This window comes from Besnoitia besnoiti (assembly GCF_002563875.1).
Source record: "Besnoitia besnoiti strain Bb-Ger1 chromosome Unknown contig00015, whole genome shotgun sequence".
NCBI lineage: Eukaryota > Apicomplexa > Conoidasida > Eucoccidiorida > Sarcocystidae > Besnoitia > Besnoitia besnoiti.
This window is the reverse complement of record NW_021703917.1, coordinates 830,182-856,690: the sequence shown is the minus strand read 5'-3', so window position 1 is coordinate 856,690 and position 26,509 is coordinate 830,182. Positions and strand designations below refer to the sequence as shown.

Below are 26,509 nucleotides of genomic sequence, written 5' to 3'. Positions count from 1 at the left end.
GGACGACAAACACGAGAACGAAGACCGGCGCTTGAGTGTCTCGGGCGTGGAGTCGGTCGACCCAGCCGACAGGAGCGAGCGCTTCGGGGCTTGCTCGTGGCTGTTTTCTTCGGCTGCCGCGCCCCTCGATGAGCAGAATTGTTCTGCAGGATACAGGTAAGAAGATGGAGTTTCTGTTCGCTCTGGCACAACTCTGCGGACTGCACGCCTTGCCAACCCCCGGCGTTTGCGCCATGCTGCCCATGCATCACGCAGTTTTCAGTCGCGCACGTCGGCGCCCGTTGCCTGAGCAAGTATGCGTAGTCTTGCGATTCGTCCAGAATGTGCGTGTGACTGCACTCCCCCAACCCCGTCCTCCCCCCCTGCCCCTTCACCCCCTACACCTACATCCGGAGCAGTCATCAAGCTCTCTCGACTTCTCCTGGTTGCGCTTGGTTTTCAGGAGACACGAATGCAGAAAAAATGCCGTCACGACGCATCTTCGAAGAGGCGAAAAAAGCGCTAAGGGCCGCCAATGCGGGTATGGTGTTCCCTTCGTTGTCCTGGGGGACTTCCGAGCCAGAAAACTGCTAGTCACACGCTCTCGGCACAGCTCACACGCTCTCGGCACAGCGCTTCATCATATATATATATATATATGCATGGATGTATATGCTCATGGACCTAGAGGCCTTGCGCTGCAAAGTGACGCAGTGACGCTGGTCATGTGTAGCGCTCTTGGCATTGATCTTGGAGGTGTTGCGCTTCCCTCATCTTCCCGCTTGCCCGGCGGGGTTGAGCGAGGAAGCCTGTCTTTTTCACGCGCGTCCTTCACGTCCAAGTGCCCAGCCGTGAGACCCCATTGTGAAAATGCGCTTCCGAAACCCGCTGAGCAAAGGCTTGGTAGGTTTTCTCTGCAGAGCGACCCGGGAGCTAGAGGAAAACCGTTTCGCTCAGCTTGTGTCCCGTCTTCTTCCAGCGCGTCGGCAGCCGCTGACCAGAGGCCGAAGAGGAGGAAGGGACCCCCGTGTGGCTGTTCGAGACCTTGTGCGAAACCGAGGCGCTCGGCCGCGCCGCATGGAGAGCTCAAGCGGAGCGCGATAGAGTGCAAGATGAAGTGCTTTTGCCTGTCTTCTTTAGTCGGACAGTTGGTTCGGCGTTGCACTTGACCCGAACCCTAGAGTCTTAACTCTACTTAGCGCACGCGTTTGTGTGGAGTTCTGCCTCGCCTCCTGCCTCAGTAGTCGTTTTTGTGCGCGTGTTTGTCTCCCGCTTGCTTTGTCCTGCCGTGACCCTCGTTTGCTGTTCGTCAGGCTCGACGCGCGAGTCTTCGCACCGCGAAGATAAGTCAGAGCGAGAGAAACGGAGAGAACGTGACAAGAAAGGTGACAAAGGCTCGGCGCCAACGTCGGGACCTCCGGCGGCTCGCTCTGCGAGCGCCGCTGGCAAGAAGATAGATTCTGCCTCGCGCGAGCGAGCCGGCGGCGACCGAATGAAAAAGGTGGCGAAGCTCCCGTGCCTGGCGACCGTCGCCGGAACAGTGTCCGCCACGGACCGGAACCACTTGAAGAGCCTCTCTCGAGTCGTCGGCAAGCGGGGCGAGCCTCTCGTGTGGTTCAAAAAATCAGGGTCGCCCTGGTGGGCTGCCCTGGTCTGCAACCCCGCCGACCCGTACCTGAATCCCCCCTTGGAGGCCAAGGCGCGTGCGGTGCGCCCGAATCGCGTCCTGGTACGCGGGGTTGTCTCCGCCCAGCGTCCAGACAGGAGAGAGACAGGGCCGCACGTTTCCCGCGAAGCGCGCGTGCATGTGTGGGTCCCGAAACCCAACTCGTGCCAGGGGCAAGAGGCCGCCTCGGAAGCAGACTCTCGCCTCCGGACTTCCCAAGCCGCGGCCGGCCGCAGGCGAGCGGACCCGAGAATAGCTGCTAGGGAGCGGTACCCTCATCTCGGCGCTGAGGAAATCTGGCCTCCGAGGGAAGATGGCGGGGCGCTGCCTGCGTGCAGCGGCAGCAGTTCGAGGGCTGGGGCCTTCCCCGTGTCGCTCCTTTTTCGATTCACCGGTCGGCGCCAGCTGATTTGCGTCTTCTGCGTTTCTTTCTTCCTCCGCGCAGGTGCTCGCCTTGGGAATCAACACGTACTACTGGGCGCAGCCGTCGAATATTCGCGACTTCCGTCTGGCTTACGACGAATTCGCCCCGACGTGAGTTCCTTCCTGACATGCCTGCTCGAGTGCGAGAAATCCAGGGCGTACGTGTGTATGTTTGGCGTGCATGACTGGCGCATGCGCACGTGGGTCTGCCAAAGTTTTTTCTTATATACAGTTCCATCCCTCTGTGAGAGTCACCAACTTCTCGTCCCTCGTTCTTCCGACCCAAACGTGCACCCCTCTCTGCCTCGGTTTCACCGCGCTCTGCTTTTTTGTGGGTCTCTGCACTCCGTCGCGCGGGCGCGGCGACGAAGATCCGTTTGCGCCTTTTTTTTCTACTTTGCCTTCTCCGCCGGCACGCTCTCACTGTGTCTGCTGCCCGTGGCTGGTGTCTCAGAGCAAAGAAGCTGAACAAGGCGGCTCGCGTGGCGCTTCAGACAGCGCTGGAGGAATGCAACTGGCGCGACAACCCGGACTGGACTTCGATGACCATTCTGCTGAGTCAGGGCGACCAGCTCTCGGACGACGAAGACTGGCTCACTGACCACGACGAGAGTTCGGATGGAGAGGCCACGTCTGCAGCTCTGTCGCCCGCGGCGCCGACGCCGCCGCCTCTCGCCTTCACCGGTCCCCATCCGTTCCCGCCCGCCTCGCGCCGCTCCCGCCCGAATGGCGACGCGCCCGAGGGCAGCAGGGGCCGGGGCGGCGAGACGCGGAAGCACCGCAGGGACGATAAGAAGCAGGGCGAGCGTGACGAAAGGCGGGCGGAGAGAGGCGAGACCGCTGCGAAACGTGGCAGAAACAAGTCGCGGAAAAAGGAGCGGAGACGCGGCCGCGAGGCCAGACGCAGCGACAGGAGCTCAAAATCGGCGAAACCTACCGAAATAGTGAAGACAGCCCAAGACGCCGCATCCTCCCACTCGTCTTCACACCGACACCGGAACTCCAGTCGAACAGAAAAGAAGAATCGCGAGCGAGACGAAAAAGCTAAAACTGAAACTGCCTCGGTTCCCTCGTCCCGGTCGCGTGCCTCTTCGCGCTCTTCGTCACCCCGCTCTCGCTCTTCCGCCTCCTCCTCGGGCTCCTCGGGCTCCTCTCGCGCTTCAGGGGGGCACAGCAAGTCTTCTGGTGGACGCCAGTCTCGGTCGAACAGAGAAGACAGCGAGTCCAACGGGTCGTCTGCGACGCGTGGGAGATCTCGAACGCACTCGGCGAGCAGAGGAAGCTCAAGCAGCAGTGAAAGCCGGTGCAGCTCGCGCTCTGCTTCGTCCCGGTCTTCAGCCTCATCGGGCAGCTCGTCACGATCGCGCTCCCGCAGCTCTCGCTCTGCGTCCTCCTCCTCCGCCTCTCGATCTAGTTCCTCGTCAGCGCCTCGCCGTTCGCAGGACGGAAATGCGGAGAAGGACATCAAGAGGCGGCGGGAAGACAAGAGGAAGGAACGCAGAAAAGTTAAGCAACGAGAGAAGACCAACTCGCGGAAGAGAAAAGAAGTGAACAGGAGGGAGAGGGAAGGCGACAGGAAGAAAGGACAAGAACCCGAGAAAAAGGGGAAAAAAGAGGCTCAGAAATATAAGGACGAAGAGAAGAAGGAATCGCCAGACAGATCCAGATCCGCGAGCGCGAACTCAAAAGATGAGAAGAGCGACAGCAGCGCGTCGCGGTCTTCGTCTCGCTCTCCTCGCTCGTCATCGTCTTCCGCTGGAACAGGGTTGACGGCGCGGAGCAACGCCTCCCCTCGACGTCGTTCGGCCGCCGCGGAGTCCGCGGTCTGGAAGAAAGCAGAGGAAGAAGTGATGCAATGCGGGAGGGAAGGCGCGGAACTGGAGTCCTCGTGCTCGTCGTGTGCAGAGAGAGAGGAGGGCTGTAAACCGGGTGACGAGGCGGATAAAGAGAAGGCGGCAAAAGTGGCACGCGAAGAGGGAGAGAAGAGCTCGCAGCCCGGGTCGCAGTCGGTAGCCTCTTCTGCGTCGCAGAGGAAAAAGTCGGCGGACGGCGAGGAAGAAAGCGAGAAAGAACCCGATGCTTCTGCGTCTCGGTCTGTCTCCGCCTCGCGCTCATGCGAGAAGAACTCCGAGGGAGGATCTTCGCAGAGCGAGAGTGGCAGCGAGAAGGGTAGCGACAGCGAAGGCGGAGACGGAGAAAAAGAAGGGCGCAAAGCGAGCGACGCGAGCTCCTCGTCGTCCTCACGCGCGTCTTCGCGAGCCTCCTCGTCGTCCTCACGCGCATCTTCGCGAGCCTCTTCGCCGTCGGCACGCCCGTCTTCAGATGAAGAAGGCGGCAGCGGAGAGGAAGAGGATAAATCCGGAGAGAAGGATGCGGAGGAGGCGACTTCGGTCCGAGGCTCCTCCGAGGCATCTAGAAGCCACCGCAGCTCTGTCGCCAGCCAGGCCGTCGGCGAATCGCCGAGCACGAGCCGCAGCTCCTCTCCAGCGAACAGTGAGCAGGGGGAGGAGAACGAGGAAGCGATGGAAGAAGAAGCCACGATGGATGCCGCCCACGAGGGAGCCCGCGAGACGAGCAGCTCGATCTCGCGGAGCCGTGGCGGAGACCCACCCGCGTCTGGGATGGAACAAGCCGCGGACGAGGGCAACCCCGGTGCAGAAGTTGAGGAAGTGCTGGACGATGACAGTGAGAAGAAAGATGATCCAGGCGAGGCAGTGAAGCCGAAAGAGAGCGCTTCCGAGAAGGAAAGCCGCCGACGTGACAGCAGACGCTACAGCAGCAGCAGGAGGAAGAGAGACGGGAGCAGAAAAGAGAAGCAAAGCTCGACGAGCGGAGATAAAGAAAAGGAGAAAGCGGATGCCAAGAGCAACTCTTCGTCAAAGAGAGACTGGGAGAAAGAGAGGAAAGAAAAGGAGAGCGAAAGGAAGCGCGACAGGAAGACGTCGCGCCACGAGGGGACGAAGGACGACAAAGAAAAATCGAGCTCGAAACGGAAGGAGGAGAAGAATAGAGACGGAAAATCGGCCGAGGCTGAGAAAGACAAGGAACGATCGAGAAGAAAAGGCAGAGGAGACCGCAGAATACAAGAGGAGGCACAGTTTACACGCGGGAAGCGGGAGAGAGACAAGGGCGAAAAAGAACGAAGAAGCAAGAGAACAAAGGGAGACCAGAAAGACTCCAACACAGCGAGACAACGCGAGAAGAGGAAAGAAGAGGATAGCAAACACGAGAGAAGAAGAAAGCTGCGGAGAAAGTCGCCTTCCAGACGCAGCCGATCGCCTTCTGTAAAATCGGTTCATAGCAGCTGTCCGTCGAGAGTAGGTTTCACTCAAAACACAGCTTCTCCCCTAACTCCTTAGCTAGCAGTTAGCTCAGGATCAGATGAAGGAAAGTGCCGCGGAGGAAACAAAGACGGGAATCCTAGGGCGGGCGGACCACAGACCAGAGGAGGGGGATCGCCTCCTCGACAAGCCGTGGCTCTCTCTAGCTGAAGACGAGCTTCGTTTTGCGGTGCTTTTTTCCATCGTCTTCCCGCCCGCGTTTCTGGCTTTCGCGTTGCGTCTGCTGCCCATGAGTCTGCTGGACTGTCTACTAGCGAGTCGAGCCTGACCGGTGATAGATAAATCTATCTCGGAGGATTGTGCGGAGGATGTGGTAACGTCTCTGTACGGCTACTTATTGGTGCAGCTTCCGTCGAAGCTCGTCTTTTTTGGGTCGCCCCTGGTTTGCTTCTCCTCCGTCCTGTGTGCCTCTCGCAGTCGGCGGTCTGCCTGTGTTGACAAGTTTTTTTTCTTTTTTTTTTTCGGTTTTTTTGCAGCAGGGCGCCAGCCGCTCTGCGTCTGGCTCGGCGGGTCGTCGCGCGGAGCCGAGCGGATTTCGGCAGATTCGCTCGCGTCGGCCTTCCGGACGTCGGCTGCCGTCGTCGTCCTCGCTGTCGCGCTCACCGCGGTCCGTCTCGCCGGTGCGCGCGCGGCGGTGGGTTTCCTCGTCGCGGTCGCTGTCACGGCCGCCCGCCTCGGTCCCTTGGTGGGAGGCGATGGCAATGAAGCGGACTGAAGCGCGCGGCGCGAGTGCGGCTCGCCCCTGGTGGGAGTCGATGACGGAGGAGGAGCGAGCGCGGAAGGAGGAGAGAGACCGGGAGCGCCACGAAATGAACCGTTGCGCGCCGTGCATCTTTTTCTTCTCGCGGGCTGGCTGTCGCTATTCAGGCACCTGCAACTTCTGCCACGACGAGGCTCACCGCCCCGAGATGGAGGCGTCGCGCGGCTTCGCCACGCATCGGCGGAGCTTCTTCCCGCCGCCGTGGCGCAGCGGGGGCGGGCGCGGGCGCGGCCGCTACTACAGCCGCTCCCCTCGAGGCCGCCGGAGCTCCAGAGGGCGCAGCTTCCGCCGCCCGAGTCGCAGCGGGGGCTCCTCGTCCTCCTCGAGCTGGGGTCACTACTCGTCCCGCTCCCAGTCGTTCTCCTCGCTCGGCTCCGCCTCGCGGTCGCGGAGTCCGTGGAGCTTCCGCTCGCCGTCCAAGCGGCACCGCAGCTGGACGCGCTCGGTCTCCTTCTAGTCGCGGTCGCAGTCCATCTCGCGGTCCGCAGAGACGACTACGGCGGCAGCTGGTGGTCGCGGCGCGCTCTCACGGAGACCGGCGCACGCCGCCTCAGGTCTTCTCGCAGTACCGACACAACGAAGGCAGATGCCGGCCCTGTATATTCATCTTCACCCACATTGGCTGCAAGAAGGCGGAGGAGTGCGAGTTCTGCCATGACGCGTCGCACAACATCGAAGACTTCTATCCCTTCGAACACCGTTCCAACATGCCTTTGAGGAATATCATCTGAAGAGGACGGTCGGGGCGAGAAGAATCAACGCAGGCGGCGGAGAGCGACGCTGATGCCCAGGCGACAGACGCTCGCTGCGCTGTCACGACAAGGCGAAGCACGAAGGGGTTTTCCCGTGAGATATGAGCAGAGGTTCTTGAACGGAGCGAGACCCCGTGGGGTCTACGAAACTCGTGAGAAGATATCAGCAAAGCTCTGACTCACCCCACTGTAGTCCGTGTGTTTGTGAACCAGTTGTAGGAAGTGTTTTTTCTCGTCCACCGCCGAAGCGACAAGGCGCGCCCTCCTGGGAGATTTCGCGCGCGCGCCGCCGAGGCAAGTAAAAAGCAAAAGGCCGTTGCTTGCATGGACGACGAACCGCATGCCGAGCTGTTGTCAACTCCGTCTTTAATCATTTTTAAGCATCCGCTCTGAGGTTCTCTATCATTTGTCAACCTACGAGGCGAGGATTTACCGCGCAGACGCAGTCTCGCAGCGCCTTGAGTTCTTTTTTTCATTGGCTTCTCTTCATAGCTACCACTTGCGAGCTTTCGTACGCGAAATGTGAACACGTAGCTGGATACGCGACTCGGGCAAAAAACCTAGAGGGAGGCGGCCTCTGGACTCACGCAGAGCCCTGTATCAGGCTGCCCTATGCATATAGATACATGTATATATGGATATATGGATGTTCAGATATATGCATGTATATATAGATATGTATTTAATTCGTGGGACTAGGGCGTGGGAGAGGGCAGGTCGAGCCCAGGCGGCGCTCACGTCTCTGGGCGTCTGTCCCGTGCGCGTTTCGCAGTCTGTCTGCGTGTGCGGTGTGCCGAATATACCGCAGTCGTGGAGAACTTGTTGTCTGTATCTCGTAACAGGAGTTCCGCGTGAAAGCGTTGCTTGTGTGTAGGTAGGAGCGTCCCCCCGCGTAGTTTTCCTTGAGCAGGTAGAAAGGGACTTCGCCGATGCGCGACCCTCCTGCGGTGGCTTCTGTATCGCTTTCGTCACTTCGTGCGTCCTTATCGATCGGTGGCTCGTCGATTCTGCCATTTCGCAGCTCTCGTCGTCGCGTCGGCCGCTCTCGTGGCCTGCGTGGGCGCGGGGCTGATACACGCCCCTGTTGCTGCCGTTTCGCGCATGCGTTTGATCTGCGACGCGTCGTCGAGTTGTGTAGAACCAAAGTGTCTTCGCTCAATCGGCGGTCTAGAGTCCCTCCCTCGTTTCGCTTCCGTTCGCTGTGTGTGCTGGAAGTGGATAGGCGCGCGGTCGCCCATCGCCCGAAGGGCAGGACACACGCAGACGAATCTTTTGTTGACACGTGCATATTTGTGAAATATGGTGCACGTGCAATCCTGCGCAACGTGTGTGGCGTCTGAGCACCGAGCGAGGGCGATGTGCGGATCCGAATGCGAGAGAAGCGAAGCAACGCTCCCGGGCGCCGGCTGACACAAGCGCTGCCTCGGCGTGCGAGCAGCGCGCAGGATTTGAAGCTGCGTAGCAATCCATTTTCTCTGTTTCCGCTGCCACCCCCTCGCGGGGCAGTTTGTGAGGCTCTTGCCGCAACGATTGTCTCCGACCCGAAACGCGTGTCTTGTTGTGGTCGCTGGCTGGAACAAAGCCCCCAGCGCGGAACCGCACAGCGAGAGAGAGGAAGAGAAAGCGACTGCCAACGCTGGTGCAAGAAATCACTTTCTCACCTGTGGGCTATCGTCTTCACTGCTCCTACGTTAGCCTTTGCTCTATGTTTTCTCCGGTGGACTAGTCATGATCCTTCTTCATCTACGCGGAAGCACTGAGTTTCAAGATTCTATGATTCTGGGCGTGATAGCGCACTGTATCGACATGTATTCTGGTTGCTGGGACGTCCTCAGGTACACCTTCTATTCTGCCTGCTGTCGTCTAGTATCTGAGACACTATCTGTGTATGCTTCTCGCTGTCTTCCTCGGCGCACAGTCTAGCAGTCCAGACAGATCTAGCTCGAGAGAGCGACTCACGCTCCTTTCGTCGCCGCGCCTGCAAGCAAGAGACCCCGCGGCAGCCTGCATGATTCTGCCGATATTTGGCGCGTGCGCCGCTTAGCTCAGACTCCCTCGCCTCCCGATACCAAAACTGTGAAAACACGCAGCTCTGGTTCGCGAGAGCTGGACACAGGGACTGCCTTCACCACTGGAAAGAGAAGGCCGGCGTGCGTGTTGCGTGTGAAGCCGCGCCGAGCTCTGCTTGCAGGCGGCAGGGGACACGCACTGCGGTCGCTAAATCCGTATTTATCAAAGCAAGAAAATCTCCTTGCGGGTTCTGTGTGACCCGCCTTCACTAGAGTGGGGTGAAAAACGAAACGAGGAGCCATTAGACGGTGAACAGGATCCACTGCTTGCCAAAAAAAATCGCCGAGCCGCGGGCGGGCAGCGATGGCCGGCATGAGCAGCTCGAGGAGACTTGAACGCAGCCAGCCGCCCTCCCTATTTTCGCTTCGACTGTGGAGTCGCTCCCTTGTTTAGGAGAAAGCACCTATCAGCTGCATCGGCGTTACACAACAAGGCGGAAAACCAGGACGACATGCAACCGCTGCTCGCTGACAAAAGGTCAAAGAACTGTTCAACTCAGAGAAAGAATTCCTACAGAGAAGTCACACCAAACTTGCAACAGATTCGCTCCTCGTCTCCGCTCCTGAGCGCTCGCACAGCACACGCCGCTCTCGACACTGGTTGCCATAATACGACTTACACGCAGGAAGCGCCCTTCGCTCTTCGCAAGAGGTTAGACAGATATTGTTTCTGTTTCGCAGACGCATCTCGGATTCGTGGTGCCGCTTTCCCGTCGCACTGCCCGCAGAAAAGCCTCGAAAAAACGCGCGGAGACTCCCGCAGCTTGCTTTCTGTCCGCGTGCTACGTATGATCCCTCCTGCGTCTCGCTCTATCCAACACCTGTTAGAGAAAAACTGACTATGGACACAACCACCGCCCCCCACTCCCTGCCTCTGGCGTCCTGACCCCTGCGTGCTGCTTTCTCAAAGAAAAACCGCGCGGAGCCGCGCCGGCGAGAGGCGCAGAGTCGACCTGCGCCTCTCGCCGGCGCGGCTCCGCTACTCGGCGGGGGGCGGCGTTTCGCGGCTCGCGCAGACTTTTTTGAGTTTTTCACCGTTTGTCCACAGCAGATTGCGGACGCTCTCGACGAGGGCGTCAAGCGGCACGTCCGCGTGCATGCTCGCCTGCATATGAAGGAGGGCACTTTGCTCGAGAAGCTGGATCGCAGTCACAGTTCGCCCCTCAAAAGGGCCTGTCGAGGGCGTGGCACATGCGGCCGCTGCGGAGACCGACGCAGCGGCGGACTCCCCGTGGGCGGCCGACTCTGGGGAGGAGGCAGGCAGCGAAGCGGGGGACGAGTCGGCGGCAGCGCGCGGGTAGGGCGAAGGCCCAGCAGGCGATGAGGAAATTGCGCGATGCGTTGACTCGGGAGACGAGGCACGCAGAGTCGAGGAAGCCGCGAGCTGAGGGGGAGGGTACTTGATCAGGTTCGCGAGGTAATGGACCTCCCTCTCGAAGCGCGCGAGCTCCTGTCCCATGATCGCGAAGAAGCCGTGGACTAGATGCCGCGTCGTGGCGTCGTGTGCCCGCGGGGCTGCGCCCAGCCCTGTGATGTCGGCGAGCGACCAAGGAGAAGACGCGCCCAAAGGCGAGGTCGTGGAGAGAAGAGAAGACACCTCCTCGCCCGCGGAGGAATGGCGACCCGCAGACGAATCCGCTGCGTCGGCTCGGGGCCTGAAAGACGACGAGCAGAGAGAGTCAGCAGCCATCGCGGAGACGGCGAAGCCGAGGGACAGAAAAAAGAGAATAAGGACTCCACGGAGGGCCCCTAGCTCTGGGAGTCCTGGGAGCAGGCTCTCGAGGAAAGAAAATGGCAAGACGAACTGAAGTGGGGTTTTCCCCTGGGGGTCTGTCGCCTGGGGCGTGGAGAGTAGAGGGGAGAGACGAAGATGAGCCCGCAGGAGGGTCATTCCTCAGAACACCGGATTCGATGCTGGGTTTTGCTCCCTGCGCTATGTGGCCGATGGAGGGGAAGAACGGGAAATGAAGGAGAAGGTTAAATCGCCCCCATTTTCTCACTCTCGCTTGTCCCCCGGGTACCAGAGACAGGCGGCAGGGGCCTGAGGAGAGGGAAAGCGCGTACGAGTCCAGATTCGCGCGTTTTCTTACATTGGTGACTCCTCCGCAGCTCCTCTCAAGGAGGTGTGGAGGGCAAAAGAGATGGATAAAGCCATAAAGGCTGACAAGAAAAGGCTCAGGTCTTCGCAAGTGCGCCGGAAGCCGCTAGGCCACCATTGGGTGTAGATACACCCTGGAGTCACCACCGCTTCCGTGCATACACGCGAAAAAAAAGGAAGAGAGAGACTCTCTACTGCTACACCCTCCACAGAAGACTCTGGGCGTAATTTTGACAGCTTAATTTCGATTTTGTGGGCGCCGAGGATCCGCGTGGCTGCCGCTCGAGGCTCCGAGTCGCAAGACAAAGTTTTCTCGATGAACGGGCATGGGGCACGTGCAACAACCGCCCGCCAGCGTGGTCTCTTGTTCGGTTCTCGGTGAGACACACACGACATACGGTCCCCAGAGTGAATGCCTCTTTTCGCGCTTGCGGCGACTGCATTTCTGCAGACGCACCGCGACACAGAGAACGAGTCACCGGGAGACGGAGGACGCGACGGTTTCTGTTTTCTTGAGAAAAATCGCGTTCCTTTCTACACACCTCGCGCGACTGTGCGCGTACGCGAGCTCCGCGATGCAACTGCGGCTGAAATCTCGCTCCCTTTACTCCTATGTTGTCTCTTTTGCGCCATTGTTCGCTTCTTGCCGCCTCTCTTCGTTTACGGCGAAGCCGTCTCACAGACGAATGGATCTGTCTAGAGAAAAACTGCTTTTTGGCGTGTTGAACGCACCAACACCCCGTTCAGCTTCTTCCATCACCGAGCCGCACCAAATGCGGCTCAGTGATTCCCTCCGCCTCCGCAACAATGCCGGCGAAGGTCTGCGTCTCGCTCTGCGATCGTCATGCACTCGAAATCGTAAGGTTTTAAAGCTTTTTCGGGTCACTTTTTTTCCGCGGAATTCCGCATACTCGCAGCCGCGCTTCTCCTTCTTTTCGCAGATAGAAGCGAGTGGCTGTGTGCCGCGGCCTCGCCCCGCTGCTGCGTTTTCCTTCCGCTTTCCCTGACTTTTCTCTCGTCTCAAGGCATCGAAGGCCACAGAGGGTTGTGTGGAAAACTGCGCCGAGAGCGTTTCGCCCTATGCACATGTGCGCACACGTGCGAGTTTTTCTGCTTTTCGGCCTCCATCCGCGAAACTGCGGCGGCGCCTGGAGGAGGGCGTCCGTGCCGGTCAAGCGACCTCGGTTGCGATCTCGCGGCTACATCGAATCAAGGACCAATTATTCTCCAACACACCTTGACATTTGTGATAGGCGTCCTCTGCGTGTTTCGCCCGAAATGCCTTGCCTCAGGGGGCTGTTCACAGTCAAAGGCGCGGCAGTCAAAAAGGAATTCATGCGTCATTCAGTCAGCGCTCTGCTGCCCGAGCTACGGCGGTTTGTCAGCCTCGAAAAGGGCGCCGCATAGGGGATGACGTTTCAAGCAGGAGAATTCATTTTCTGTTGCCTGATGCAGTTGCTTGTTTCTTCCTGATCTTTGGCGGCATATTCCCCGTCATCTGAAATGACGCTCAGCGCGTTCAGGCGCGACCCTCCCACGGCATCGTGACTACGGGCGCGTATCACGCAGGCCTCGACTACCCTACAAGGGCGGCGGTTGATTGTCAGAAAGGCTGGGTCGAAAATAACGAAAATCGACATCTTCTTGCGGCTAGTCATGCCGCGAGGGGTTTGTCAGGCGGGCCTCCGAGTACAGATATCTGAGACGGAGGCAGAGAGAATGCGTTCAGCCGAGCACGAGATAGCCTCAATCCGATCTGGCGGGCTTTGTTTTTCGCTTTCTAGCAGGGGTTCGAGGAAAAAGCTAGTTTCACGAGGCATCGCTTCATCGTATGCGGTCATTTCGAACTCGCCTTCATCCTCCGTCAACACTGCATAGACTCATCCCGGCTGAAGCCCTACTTTCGCGCCCTCGCAAATCCAGTCAGTCTTTCCCGCTTTTCTTCAGTCTTTTCTCGCTGCGGCGCTGCAAGCGCCTCTATTCTTCGTCCGACCATTGGTCCCCAGCTCCTCTTGCAGCTCTCTTTCTGCGTCTGCCGCTCCACCAAATTTGTCGCTACAGCTTGACGTCTCCACCGCTCGTTGTCTGCAGAATTTCGGAGTTCTTTTTCAGTTTTTTCACAGGCCTACCAATTCGCTTCTGTCTACTCTGTTTCGTCGTGTAGTTCTCCGGTTGTCTGGGCGCCTCCGTCTCGCGCAGGCAGGTATCGAGCCTGCTGTTGCGTCGATCCCAGTCGTCGGTGTTGAAGCATGGCGAGATTTGCCGGAAGCGTCTGTTGTCGATTTTTCGCTTGAGAAGCTGGGCTTTCGCCCCACTTTTTCGTGCTTTCTCTTAGCAGGGAGGACCGTCCTACTTCCCTTCACGCGGAGCCAAGGTCGGAAGCGCCACTGCAGGCTGATCGGGCAGACTGCTTGCGAGGGAGCGCGCCGTCTGCATCATTCGACAGTCCATCCTGGAGTCGTCCACTCTTCTCTGTTAATTTGTCATTCGTTTCGACTCGATATAAGCTGTGCCTTTATGTTCGCACCCCGGGGGGCTCGCGTTCCACGCAGCCGTCATATTTCTTCAGGGTGTATTCCATCTGCACTGCTGAGGCCATTTTCAGCCACTCGTTTTTGTGTTTTTTCTCTTCTATCGGTCGTCTCACCCTCTCCTCTTGTCTGTCTGGCTCATCCATACTGCGACGCCTCGTCTTTCTCTCTGTCCTCTCTTTTTCTCGCTTTCGTTCTCTCTTCCGGATGGCGAATCAAATCACGATTTTCACAGAGGCGCAGTGCGCCGCGTGCCGCGAGGCGAAGCGGCTCCTGCAGGCGCTGCTGCTCAAGATTCAGGGCGACGACGGCTTGGCGCGGCTGTCGCCGTCCAGTCTCTCCAACGTCGGCTTTTCTCTGGCTTCGCTGCGCTACGCGGCGTGCCTTTGGTCTTCCTCTTCGCCGTCGGGCTCTCACTTTGCGCTTCCCGCGCCGGGGTACTGCGAACGCCACCGGCGCAGCGCCCCTGCCGCCTGCGTTGCGTCGACGCTTGCGACGCTGCGCGAGGGCGAAGAAGGCGACGCCGAGAATCCGCGCGTCCTGCGCGCTGCCTCGAGTTCGCAGCGGCTCGCCGCGGAGGCGGCGGGCGCGGCGGAGGACGGTGCAGAGGACGTCGCGGCGCGCGCAGCCGCAGAGGGCGCGCGAGAGCCCAGCGCACGCAGGCGCCGGACGGCGGTCGATGAGGGCCTCGAGGAGGAGGCGCAGAGGTGGAGGCTCGTGGAGATCTCGCTCACGCAGTATCCCGAGCGGCGCAGTGAACTAATGCAGCTCTCCAACAGCTTCGCAGTGCCGCAGGTCTTCTTCAACAACTACCTAGTCGGTGGACTGCAGGCGCTGCAGCAGCTCGAAGCCGCGGGTGCCCTCGAGCCCCTCCTCACGCAGTGCCGCGACAATTACGCGTATCGAACTCTGCCCGCGGTCTCCAGGGCCCTCTGGAAGGAACGCGAGACCGAAAAGGACCGCAGCAGACGGGTAAGCAGACGGAAGGCGAGAGCGAGGAGGGGGGGTGGGAGGGGGAGGAGTGGAGCAGCGAAGCATCTCAAAGCTCTGCGCAGGAAGAGCGAACAGAGAGACGGGCACGCGAAGCAAATGACATCGAGATTCGTCGCGGAGGGAGCGGCAGGCCTGACATGAAGTAGAGGACGGCGCGAGCGGGCTCAAACCCAGCGAGCAGAGAAGTAGTAGAAAGCGCCAGACTTTATTTTTAGGAAAATTATTTTTCTCTAGATCAAAATTGAAACAATCTGTAAAATATGCGGTGGGGGAGCCCCCGTGCACATTTTTAGAGGAAAAAATGTGCATGAGGGGTCTGAGCGCGAGAACTGTGTAGAGGGGCGGTTAAGCCTCGGATGTTTCAGATGCCCGGGATAGAGGCACGCGTGAGACAGCAGAGACTCACGGCTCCGACGTCTGCCCTTCTGTGGGGTAAGATTGCTCTTCCACTTTGCCGAGAGTCGCGCGTTTGTTTTTCTATCTCTTTCTCTCTCGTTCTCGCCTCTGTCTGCGTGCAACGCCGGATTTCCGCGGGTTCGCTTCCGCCTTGAAGGCGGGTTTTGTTCCGCTCAGCGCGGTCTATGTCTCCTTTCTTCTTTCTGTGTCTTGCTTCAGTGGGACTGCGGCGCGAGCGTGCGGCTCGCTTTGCATCCGCCGCCGCCTCATCCTTTTTTCGACACGCCGCTGTCGCTCTACCAGCGGAGTTCGATAGCAGGGCGCGTCGAGGAGGCGCGGCGGGCCTCGGAGGGCGGTCTGCACCGGCCGTCGTCTACTCCGACGAAGGAGTCTTCTTCTTCGCGGTTTTCGCTGCGCTTGCCGCTACACCATTCGGTGCGGCTGTGCACAGGGCCTTCCGCGTCGCTTCCGCCCTCCGCAGCGGGCGAGTTCGCCGCCGCGGACCTTCAGACCTCCTCAGTGCGGGGAGAAAGAGAGAGGCAAGGGCCTGAGAGGGTACCCGCTCGCCGGCGGCGCTTCTCCGCAACCTCGATGGAGCGCAGCCGCCGGGACGACACGCCAGAGGAAGGCGAGACGCAGAGCGAAGTTGCCGAGGCCGCGGTGCCTGCGGACGCGCTCGAGCACGAGCGACGCACGCGGCGGATTCGCGGGTCGTTTCGCTTCGTGGGGAGGAGGAGTTCGCACTCGTCGCCACCGGCCGCGGAGCGCCAGCAGGGCCTTGTCGAGGGCGGCGCCGGGGCGCAGGAGACGCGCCCGAGGACCCCTCCCCTGCTGCATCCCTCCGCAGCGTCTTCCTGTCCCGCCAGGTGTTCACCGAGCGGCACGGCGTTCGCGGCTGCTCAAGCGCAAGGCGAAGAGAAGAAGGAGCCGCCGCAAGAGGAGGAGGAATGCGCCAGCGAGGAGGCGAGGGAGGGAGAAGAGGGGGAAGAGGGAGAGAGAGAGGTGTGCGGCGGAGATCGCGGCAGAGAGGAACTGCAGGGCGAGGCGAACGGGGGGCGGCGGATTTCGTTCCAAAGCCACCCGGCGGTCGCAGAGCTCGAGCGGAAGGCGCTTCTGGGGATGTCTTTCCAGTCGTCGTATTTCCTGTCGCCCTCGTCTTGCACTCGCGTCGCCTCGCTCTCCCCTCTCGACCCGAGATTCGAGCCGCCTCTCTATTCGCCGAGGAAGTCCGCGTCCTCGAAGGAGGCGGAGGAAATCAAAAATAGGTGAGAAACTCGTTTTCTCCTCATTTTCGCGCGGCCTTCGCTGGCCTGCGCCGTTCCTGTCTTTCGTCTGTGCGAATGCCTCTGAAGCGTCGGCGCTGTCTGTGCCTGGCTGCGTGATCCGCGCTCCTTTTCTTGGGCTCCAGCTTCATCTCTTTCGAGAGAGCGCCTGCATGCAATCTCCGGCATCAACCAATCTGAGGGGGGGAGGCGAGGGGAGGGGAGGAAGGCTGGGCTCCTTCCTCCTCTGTTAGCGGGGAGTTAGGCGGCTGCGCTCGCCGGGAGGCCCCCTCGCACACTGTCTCTCTGCGCATCTGCTTCTTTTTCGTGCGTAGCGGCTCACTGTCTCCCGATTCGTTTTCATTGTGTGGACCCGCAGAGACCCCTTCTACGCGGGCGCGTTCTACATTCCTGCGACGGAGGCCGACCTGGCGAGCGGCGAGGCGACGGTCGTGCGAGATCCGCTCACGGGGCAGAAGATGAAGAGAATCACATACGCGACGCTTCTTAGAATTCTGCAAACTCTCCTCCCCATCGCCGAACGCGCGGGCCTGCGGGCGCAGAAGCACACCTTCGTCGCGAGCGAAGCGGTCACCGTTTTCTGCAACAAACTCCACTTCGCTTCGCGGGAGGCTGCCGTTCAGGTAAGAGTGCCGCACGGAGCCCCCTTCTGCGATCTTAGTCTCCTTCCTGGCATTGGCTCAATGCTTCTCGCACGCTGTCTCCAGCTTGCGAGAAGCATGCGACGAAAAAGGTCGAGCGGCTAAAAACTGAAGAATCAGCGCCGAAGAGCGCAGAAGCGAGCGGCTCGTGGGAGTTTCGGGGCTCAGCTCCGTGGCGGGGAGGCAGTCTAGAGTTTGCGGAAGCCCCGATTTGCCGTTAGAATTTGAGTCGCGATGTTATCCGAGAGAATTCATCTCTCTAATCTCGAAAGCGCGGCGCGTCTTGTGGTCAAAAGAAATGACGCTGAATGCAGCCATCTATGCGACGTTGTTTCTACATGATTAAGCAGACGGGTATATAGATGCATGCATCCGTGCCGAGATGTGATCACGGGCGCTCACGATACTTAGTTCAACAAAGGAGAAAAACGATTGGCGCATCTTTGCTGTTGGCGTGAGCCAGCATCGCCGGTGCGGCAGCCCTCGCAGATACTGACTCGATTCGCTTTTTCTTTTTTTTCAGTTTGGCGCCGACCTCGTGCGGCGCTCGGTCATTGAGCTCGCCAACCAAGACCAACTGGTGACGTTCGCCGACTCGCCGTCGCTCGTCTACCGCCTGCAGATGCATCAGGAGCCGCTCGTCCTCAACTGGACCGTCATTTGGACAAAACCAGTCCTCTCGTCATTCATGGGGCTAGCCAAGTTCCTCCACAACTTCTGGCTCGAGCTCGAGGTCAGCCGACTCTCCGTGCAAAGGCCGCCCAGGCACTGGCTTCGACAGGAAAGCCTTGCACGCCCTTACACATGCATATGTGTATATATTTATATGCATACATATGTGTGTACATGTGTGCATATATATATGCATATGTTGATGAGACGCGGGCTCGCGGGAGTTCTCGTGCGTCTGTGTGTTTTTAAACAGTTAGGCACCGAGGTCTGTGTGACGCGGGGGTCTCTTGCAGCCTCTTCTTTCTCGAAATCGGGTCCCGCTCGTTGACTTACATATATATATATATATATATGTATATATCTATATGTTTATGTATCTGTATGTATACGGAGTGGAAGGGGTAGCGTGTTTGTGCGCGGAAGATGTCAAGACCTCGTGGGCGCTGTGCCGCGTGTCTATCTCGATTGATTCCGTCGCAGGAGGCTCACCGAGAGGTAGGCGGCTTGGTCAATGCGGCGGAGGTTAAGAGCGATCCGAGGTACCTCGAGTTTCAAATTGCAGTTTGCGAGCTGCAGACGGTCGACTTGCTCAGTTTGAAGAGCGAGACTGTAAAAAAGACGTTCCTAATCAACATCTACAACCTTCTCAGCAGGCACGCCCTCATCGAGGTACGGAATGCGGGAAACAGACCTGCAGCGGAAGGAGCGATGAGCAAGCGCATGCAAAGAGAAGAACGCACGATTCAACAGCACCAGACAGAGACAACGCGAAGCGAAAAACGAACGAGCGGAGGCACGATGCTAAGTGGACTAACGCCTCGATTCTTTCCATGCAGGAATTTCCGTATCTGTATAGGCGCATGCGCATGTAGCGGAGGTTGTATGCGTCTGTTTCAGGGTCTCCCCGGCCTGAAGCGACTCTCAACCTATACGTCTTTACTTCTTTATACTTTCATATACATATAGATATGTATATATTGTACTGTGTATCCAAAGCTGTAAAGAGACGAGCAGGCCTCAGAGTCAGTTTTCATTTTTTTATGGTAGGTTGTTCTTGTCTTCAGGTGGGCGTCCCGTCGGATACCATGCCGCGGAAGAATTTTTTTTCGAGTGTTTCGTACTGCATTGGCGGGTACCGCTTCACACTCAACGAGCTGGAGAACGGCCTGCTGCGCTGCAATCGACGCTCATGCTACTCGCTGACCAAGCCCTTTGGATTCCGAGATCAGCGTCTTCGCTTCGTTCTGAATGAAGTAAGATCCCCTTCGCTTTTCGCCCCAGTATCCTCTCTGAAAAAAGAATCGTCCGTCTGTCGCTCTCGACTGGCGACGCCGAGGGCGTGACTGCCACGGCGTCTAGACTTGGTGGAATCGCTCGTTCTCCTCTTCTCTCTCGTGCGACGCAGTTCGACCCGCGCATCCACTTCGCGTTAAATTCGGGTGCGAGATCCTGCCCCCCTGTTCGCTTCTATGAGGCCGAATCCATCGAGGTGAGAAGCGTCTAAAGCTTGGCGCGTAAAAGAGGAATCGACCTCTTTCCTGAGGGCGTTCCACAATTTCTTCTCTACGCATCCGTGTGCCTGCTCGAGACGCGTAGAAGCGATAGGGCCATCCGGCTCATCTTTCTGCCGCATGTCTGTCTACCTACAATGCATACATGCATACGCCATGTCGTAAGGTACGCCGGGAATAACAGGTCAGATAATATTGGGAGTTCTAATCCTCGGATTGTATCAGCACCTCCATGTCGGCTCATTACTCCCTTGTTATTGAACAAGATTCAGTTAGGAACGCTAGTGCATATATATATTTATATTCGCAGGTGTATGCATATGTGTATGGATATTCCGTATACCAGTTTAAGGTCGGGGAGCGGCAGCTAAGCGCATCTTATGATTTTTGTTACAACTCAAACGCCACAGCGGCGAACGACAGACGTAGCAGTTTTTTCCCTGCCGGCTGAATTTCTTCAGTAGCCGCACGACGGCATGCCTCGCGCGTAGATTACATCCTGTGTGTCGTCACCGTCGCGCATCACTGCCCTTACACCGAGTATGCCTCTGTAGCCTGCCTGTCATTTCGCCTCTGCAGTTCGCGTTTTCGTCATGTGTGCGGGCGAGTTTACAATGTGTGGCTGGGATTCTTCTGATTTTTTCGCTTTTTTGTATCGGGTATGTGAATCTCTCTTAGGAGGAGCTGCGTATCGCTGGAGAGGCGTTTTGCGAGTCTGACTCGAACGTGCGCATCGACCTCCCAGGCAAGACGCTCTGGCTCAGTAAAATCTTTAGCTGGTATGAGAACGACTTCGGCTCGAATGCAGTGAAGGTAAGCTGTTTTCTTCGGCACCCTGAAGAGCTACAGCAGCGGCAGGCCTGTCTTCCGCGTCCGATCTCAGTTCCAAATTCACGCATGTGCAGACGTCTGTGTATAGTATATCTATATGTCTATCTATATAAATAGCTGTATGTGTAGGTTGGCTGACGCCGTGGTTCTTCGCATGCACGTGGAGGTGTTTGTATATGCCCCACTGTCTCTCCCCTCGTGGTCATTCCCTCGTGTGCTGTCTTCATTTTTGGGAAGCCGCCGCGGTTTTCGCGTTTTTCAGGTGGCGCTCTTCCTGCTGCCCTTTCTGCGTGGCGAGAAGCGCGAAGACCTCGGCGCCCTCCTGCGAGCCGCAAAAGTTCGCATTCCGCAGCCCGAATCGCCGCGGGAAGGCGCTGCGGCCGCCGGTGAGTTCTGCGACCCTTCTCCGCAGGCGGACGCGCCGTTCGCGACCTGCGCGGCCTCGCCTCGCTCGCCCGAGGGATGTGTTGCGGCGGGACGCGGCTTCTCGCTGCGAATCGGCGGGCGCGACGAGAGTCGCCCGCAGACTGCGCCTCCGCGGCCGCTGGAGCCTTCTCCCGCCTGCGCCGCGTCGCCTGGGGAACGCGAGCAGCAGGCGGAGCGCGGCGACCGCGAAGACAAGAGCGCGTCAGAGCCAGGCGCGGCGGATGCGCTGGCGGCCGCGGCGCCCTCAGGGGAAGGCGGCGGGGTGTGCTCGCCCGGTGCACGCACACCCGGCGGAGCCGGCGGAGGCCCGCCAGGCACGTTTTTTCAGAAGCTGCTGACGCGGAGCCGAAGCTCGATCGCGGCCATCGAGAACAGCCCGTTGGCGCATGCAGCCAGTCTGTTCACGCGCTCGGGGAGCAGCATTTTTCTCCCGGGGACGAGCGGCGCGGCGTTCAAGATCAAGTACCTCGAGTTCGATTGGACGGCGGACGTCGACCTGGCGCAGCGCTACCGCGGTAGCTGGATAGGAGACGTGGTAGGACGCGTGCAGACGGCGTTCCCTGCTCATATGATGAGTCTGACTGGAGGCAGTGGCAACCGGGCGAAAAGCCCCCCCGCAAGCGGCGGTCCGCGCCATCCGAGCGGAGGAGGAGGAGGCGGGGAGACGCAAGAGGAGCGAGGCGAAGGAGCTGTCTCCGGCAACACCTCTCAGGCCTCACAGGGGAGATCCACGCATATCTCTGCACTCAGCACGGGTGCCTCGTGCGCGTCTGCGCCTGGCTCGCATGCGAAGGCAGGCGGGGGGGGTCGTACACTAGAAGCCGACGCAGAGCGGCACGCGGGCGAGACGGGCGACGCGAGGGCGAAGCGACACGAGGAGGAACGGCGAATCACGTCCGCAGCGCGCGAAAGGGGAGCGCTGGCGGGCGCGTCAGATGACGGAAACTCCAACAGCGACAGCCGGGGAGACGGAGGAGGCAGGAGGAGATTCAGAGCGAGGATGCGAGGCGGTGGAAGCGACCCCAAGGGGAAGGCAGCAGGCACAGATCACGAAACCGGCAAGAGAGAAGACGAGAGAGACAAAGAAGGACGGCGAACGGGGAAAAGCAGGTTTATCCGCGGAGGGCAGAAAAAGACCAGCCGAGATCGAACGAGAGAGAGAGAACAAGAAGGAAAACAGGAAAGCAAAAGCAGATGACAAGAAGACCGAGGGAGCGCTCGCGCAGCGCGGAGCCACGGAGGAGGAGAACGGCGCAGAGCCTGTGCCTAAAAAGAAAGGGATGCCGAGACAATTAAAGAAAAGACTTCAAGGGAAAGTCACGGATAGAAACTAGACCAAAGGCAAAAGGCATTTCTGCGACAACGTGAACACGCTTTGTTGGCTCATCCAGAAACTGGCCTGCAGAATTGTGATTATACGGACGCTGATACAGGAGAGAACGATACGCCTTTACTTGTGAGAAGAGAGATTCAAAAACAGGATACGCGTATGCGTCCCTTTCTTGATTGGCATACGTATTTTTTGCCAGACCACAGGCCCCTTCACTGTATATATATATATATAGATATATATATATATATATTTGTATAAGTTTAATATAAATTTTAAACACTATATAAATGAATATATATGTATTTTGCGAACCTTTGTCTATACACGATGGGCCTATCAGAGAGACAGTTGTGTTGTGTCTAAGGCAAATGCAGCGAATGTATTTCCTGCTTGAAACACAGAATCGCCACGTTCGGCTCAGAAACGCCTCGTATGCATGCGTGTATATCTTTGTTTGAATGTAGCCGGTGCATGTCATCGCTTTCTTGGATGCACGAGTGTTTTTTCTCATGCGTGGCCCGAATTCGGGGAGCGTCATGTGCAGCGTACACGGACTGCGTCAGCTGCAAAGGGATGGAAAGGGAAACAAGGCGACACAGAGAAAAGGCTTTTTAATTTTTTTGCTCTCCTCTCGAGGGCATCTCCGGGAGGCTACACGGGCATTCACACGCCACAGTTGGCCGCAGCGCCCTATATATAGCGGAGGGGAGAAGTATTTATCATCAGCATTCGCGGATGTCCTCCTGGAGCGCCGGAGAACGCTTTCACAGGTCGATAAAAGAACACGAGCTCGAACAGATCTGACAGGCAGATGACCCGAGCGGAAGAAGCACACGTTCCTGTTTACGATCGTGTACATCTTCCTCGTGTAAAGGCTATAGTAGGGCGGAAAAAAGTGTGGGTAAGCGCACGGGGGTCACCTCCGTACTACTTTTACGCCGGACGGGAGCGGTCACACCGTACGCCATTGGGGACGGTGGGTGGGTGCTGTCCTCTTCGATCGTTGGAGCAGTCAACATCTTCGCTTTTGCCTCTCTGCCCTCTATGGTGAGGTTCGCATGGTGATGCTGCTTCTCCTCGCGCGTAACAGAACGTGAAAACAGATGCACGTTTTTGTACGCAGGCATCCGTGGGTGGGACTACACAGGAAATAGATGCATCTGTCAGAAGAATGGGAAGGAGTTCGTTTGCTTTGTCCGTTCATGTACAAAGAGTCGGACTGCTTTGCGGTCCGAGCCGTGTATGGAAGTATTGTGAACGCCGAAATGCATTTTTCTTCAATTCAGAGCTGAACTCGCTTCTCGTGAAGACTACCCGTGGCTGGTGTTACTGCGTTTCAAATTCTGCGGTAAAGGCAGAACAGGTCGTTGGCCTCACGGAAGACACGTCCGCCTTTCTTGGAATATCCTCCGTAGTTCTATAAGGAATCATGGCAGTCTGCGTTCGAGACGACACATGTTCAACAACGTACGGAAAACGGTTTGTCTAACTATGCTAGATGGCGACACGAGCAAAACCACGTCTATTTAATATGCAGGGAGAATCGGAGAAAGGGGAGGCTCTCTCGGACCGTTGGCTGAGGCAGCAGCGGTTCTCGACTCAACAGAAATACATCGGTACACCACAGAGGAAGTCAGACGCTTGTTGTATTCAGTCTTGACTAGCTTGCAAGGTCACAGGAGTGTGCATGGCCGCAGGTTTCCCGGCGTAATGTGCGTCCCATAGCCGTCGCGCGCATCCCTTCGTGTGGAGAAGCAAGGGAATAACGCATGCCTCTGATGTGAGCTTTTTGTGAATCTGATCTACATACTTCAGTCACTGAGATGGTGGAGGTAGCTTAGTGACGTGATGCGCGCAAAGGTACTGAGCTTTCCGAGGCATCTGTCAAAGAACAGACGTCTTTTCTCCTGGTCAGAACAGGATTCTCGTGGTTATGGCTTAGCGCCTGGGGGAGGCGCGCAACCACGGTGCGGCTTTTTCGGCCTGCGCCAGTGGGCTACTCCGGAGGAGACATAGAGAGTGAACTCCGCAATTCCGATTCCTCCTGCAAACCTCGAAAGTCGCACTCGCAGAATGCATCAAACAGCCAACAGGGCTGTGGTTTCTGTCGTGCTCCCCCTGTGTGTTGCTTCTCGTGGTGGATGCTTCCCAGGATATTAACGCTGCAGCAATAAGCTGACAGTGCAGAATAGAACTCAAAGACCGGAGGATGCAGCGCTGCTTGCTTGCTTCCCTTTGCATCCCTTAAATCATAAACAGGATCAAATCTTCCTTGAGCGACTCGAATAGCGTGAAAGCTCTTTTGATTTCCATGAACGGAGCTCATTTTTATTTGTAGTTATTAAACGAAGTTCTATTGTGCTAGCATGGTTTCGAGAACACACCAAATTTCCATGAGTCTATTCCGATTTTCTAGTACCAATAGGTTCGGTGTTGTTGACTCAAAGTATTTGCTCCGAGTTTGGTAGTGGTCTTGGTTGGACAATGTATCCTCCACTAAGTACTAGCTTGATGGAGTTAAATCCAGAGGCAACTGATTGGGTCTTTGTTTACCGGATCCAAGTTCTCTTGTGCTTTTCATGACCATCATGTTAAGTGCATTAGCAGAGAACATGGTTCACGTAGCCAATTCTTCCGGGCAGCGACCTTTGCCAGAAGAGATTTCCAAATAGAAATGAAGACGATGCGGTGTCGCCTTTACGATTGTTTCACTGATCCAACATTCGAAGAATGTGACACAATTTTAGGCGAGCCGCGTTTTGTCGTTATATCTCAATGGCGCAACATGGTCTAGTTGCATTCGAATCTATTAGCGACACAAGCACGCTTAGTTTTCTGACAGGTACTGCGAAAAACAGTACAGCTGGGTTGTGACCCAGCTGTAACGGACTGCGGGGTGCAGCTGTCCCTCCCACAACGCGGCAAGCCCTCCCACACATCGATGCTTCAGGGAAACCTGGCTGGAGAAAGAATCAACGACTGACTGACACCCAGGAGATTGACCGGAAATTGCAGTGGTGACTCAGAGGCGCAGGATTGTTCCAGAGTCCAGCGAAGAGAGACTCTGTGGTGCCCTGCTCGCGCTTCAACACACGCTAACGAAATCATTATACAGCATGCAGAAAGCGAAGCAACGAACAGTTGTGATAAGCAAAGCAGACGATTCCCCAACTTGGATGAGCCTCTTCATCTATGGGGACCTGGCGGCAGCTCGCTAGAGTTCGGCGTATCAGATGTCGTCGTCGTTATTTGAACGAAAACAACTTGCACTATAGTCCGGCTTCGAGGTGTCTACCTCGTAGGAATGCCGCGTGCGGGTTGGCTCTCTAAGAGCACAATGGCACGGTTTTTTCCGTCATGTTTTCGTTATACCGTTCTAATTCCACCACTCCTGGTTTTGCGGGCTAAAAGGTAGTCTGTGTGTTGCTCGTAACCGATCTTTCCGTCCCCGGGATTTTTTGTTTTATGACGAGCCACATTCCGGAAATCCAGCCATTCCCATGCGGTAAAACGCTTCACACTCATGTCAGTAAGATGTTCACGCGTCGTCCAGTGCTTGGCTAGCCAGAGGAGAACCTGTCCGCGGATTTGCTGCGAGAATGGAGGATCCGCGGAGTGTGGCTGGAGTCGACTGTTCGCCTTCCATTGACGGCAGGAGGGAAGACGAATGTGGGGTTTCACACCAGCCCGCAGAGCCACGCGAAGGTAAAACGGGCCCCGGCATGCTTGAACCATCCATGAGTAACCCAGATACGCCGAGACCGGGGGGATATTCTGGAGATTTAGATAAAAGTCAGGAAGGGACCGTAGCTGGCGAGAGCCAGCTGACATCTCCGCAGGAAACGCCTGGCAGGAAGGGGAGACTTGAAGTCGCGAAGGGAAGAATTTACTTTGCAGACGACAAGGAGGAGCATATCAACGGCGCTCGAGACGGTCATCAAAGAGCGCTAGATTCAGAAGGAGCCTGTGCAGAAATGTAAGCGGGGTCAGCGCCTGCGCGGAAGACGCGAAGCGTCTTCGTCCCGCAACGGAAAATCCGCCCGTTGCCTGAGAGCGACGCATGGTCTGTTAGGAGCAGCCGCGTGGAAAGTAGGAGAGGGAAGGGGACCGGGGCAACGCACGAGCTGTGAGAGAGTCATTTGACTGAATGCCTACACCCTGCTAGGTGAGGGTGTGTGGCAGCCTTGCTGAAGCAGACAGCAACAAAGACCTCGATGAGACATTCTTGGTCTGGCGTACTCAAACGCCGCCGTGCTTCCCTCTACCGTGAAATGTTGTCTGATTTTACCCAGCGATCCAGTTCCATTAGTCCGGCACGCCGCGTGAGGCGAGCGCGAGGAAACACTGACACAAGCAGATGTATGGCCCTTTCCTGGGTGAAGCTGAAAAATCTTCTGAGGACTGCCGGGAGCTGAGTGCGTGCAAGTACTCCCTCTGTTTGTCTCCTAACAAACATGTGCAGCTCTGACACGTCTAAATCTCGAGACGCTCAGGATCCGCCGTCGTCCTTGGAGAATGGTAACGCCCAGGTGGCTGCTCCAGGAGTGCCTGTCGATGCAGACGATTTTGTGAGTTCTTCCTTGCGATATACGACTACTGCCAGGCATTCGTCTCTTTCACAGCTTTTCGTTCTTCCATTTGATCTAGAGAATTTTCTACAGCGGTCCGCGCGTGAACCTGACGACGAGAAAAAGGACAAGGATTCATGAACAGCGACCGGGTGCATGCAGTGCCTTTTCCTGAGAGAGAGTCTTACAGGAGTCTGAATGCATACATACCCGAGCCGGCATCACGACAAGGATTT

General features: G+C 57.5%; 3 protein-coding genes across 3 annotated transcripts; 2 read left to right on the top strand and 1 right to left on the bottom strand.

Annotated features, from left to right (window-relative positions):
* Positions 1 to 462: 462 nt before the first annotated feature.
* On the top strand, positions 463 to 6,626 carry BESB_028230 (uncharacterized protein; the record flags this gene model as incomplete). The annotated part of the gene is made up of 5 exons (XM_029361497.1): positions 463 to 520; positions 1,293 to 1,708; positions 2,091 to 2,179; positions 2,523 to 5,385; positions 5,886 to 6,626. 5 exons carry the CDS (start codon positions 463 to 465, stop codon positions 6,624 to 6,626), a joined length of 4,167 nt encoding a protein of 1,388 aa, XP_029215397.1.
* A 3,343-nt stretch (positions 6,627 to 9,969) lies between these two features.
* On the bottom strand, positions 9,970 to 11,145 carry BESB_028220 (zinc finger, C3HC4 type (RING finger) domain-containing protein; the record flags this gene model as incomplete). The annotated part of the gene is made up of 2 exons (XM_029361496.1): positions 9,970 to 10,645; positions 11,081 to 11,145. The coding sequence occupies 2 exons, from the start codon at positions 11,143 to 11,145 to the stop codon at positions 9,970 to 9,972; spliced, it is 741 nt and encodes a 246-aa protein (XP_029215396.1).
* A 2,681-nt stretch (positions 11,146 to 13,826) lies between these two features.
* BESB_028210 (uncharacterized protein) lies at positions 13,827 to 21,570 on the top strand (the record flags this gene model as incomplete). The annotated part of the gene is made up of 9 exons (XM_029361495.1): positions 13,827 to 14,591; positions 15,228 to 16,273; positions 16,650 to 16,914; positions 17,456 to 17,665; positions 18,085 to 18,273; positions 18,669 to 18,857; positions 19,010 to 19,093; positions 19,794 to 19,928; positions 20,209 to 21,570. 9 exons carry the CDS (start codon positions 13,827 to 13,829, stop codon positions 21,568 to 21,570), a joined length of 4,245 nt encoding a protein of 1,414 aa, XP_029215395.1.
* Positions 21,571 to 26,509: the final 4,939 nt, after the last annotated feature.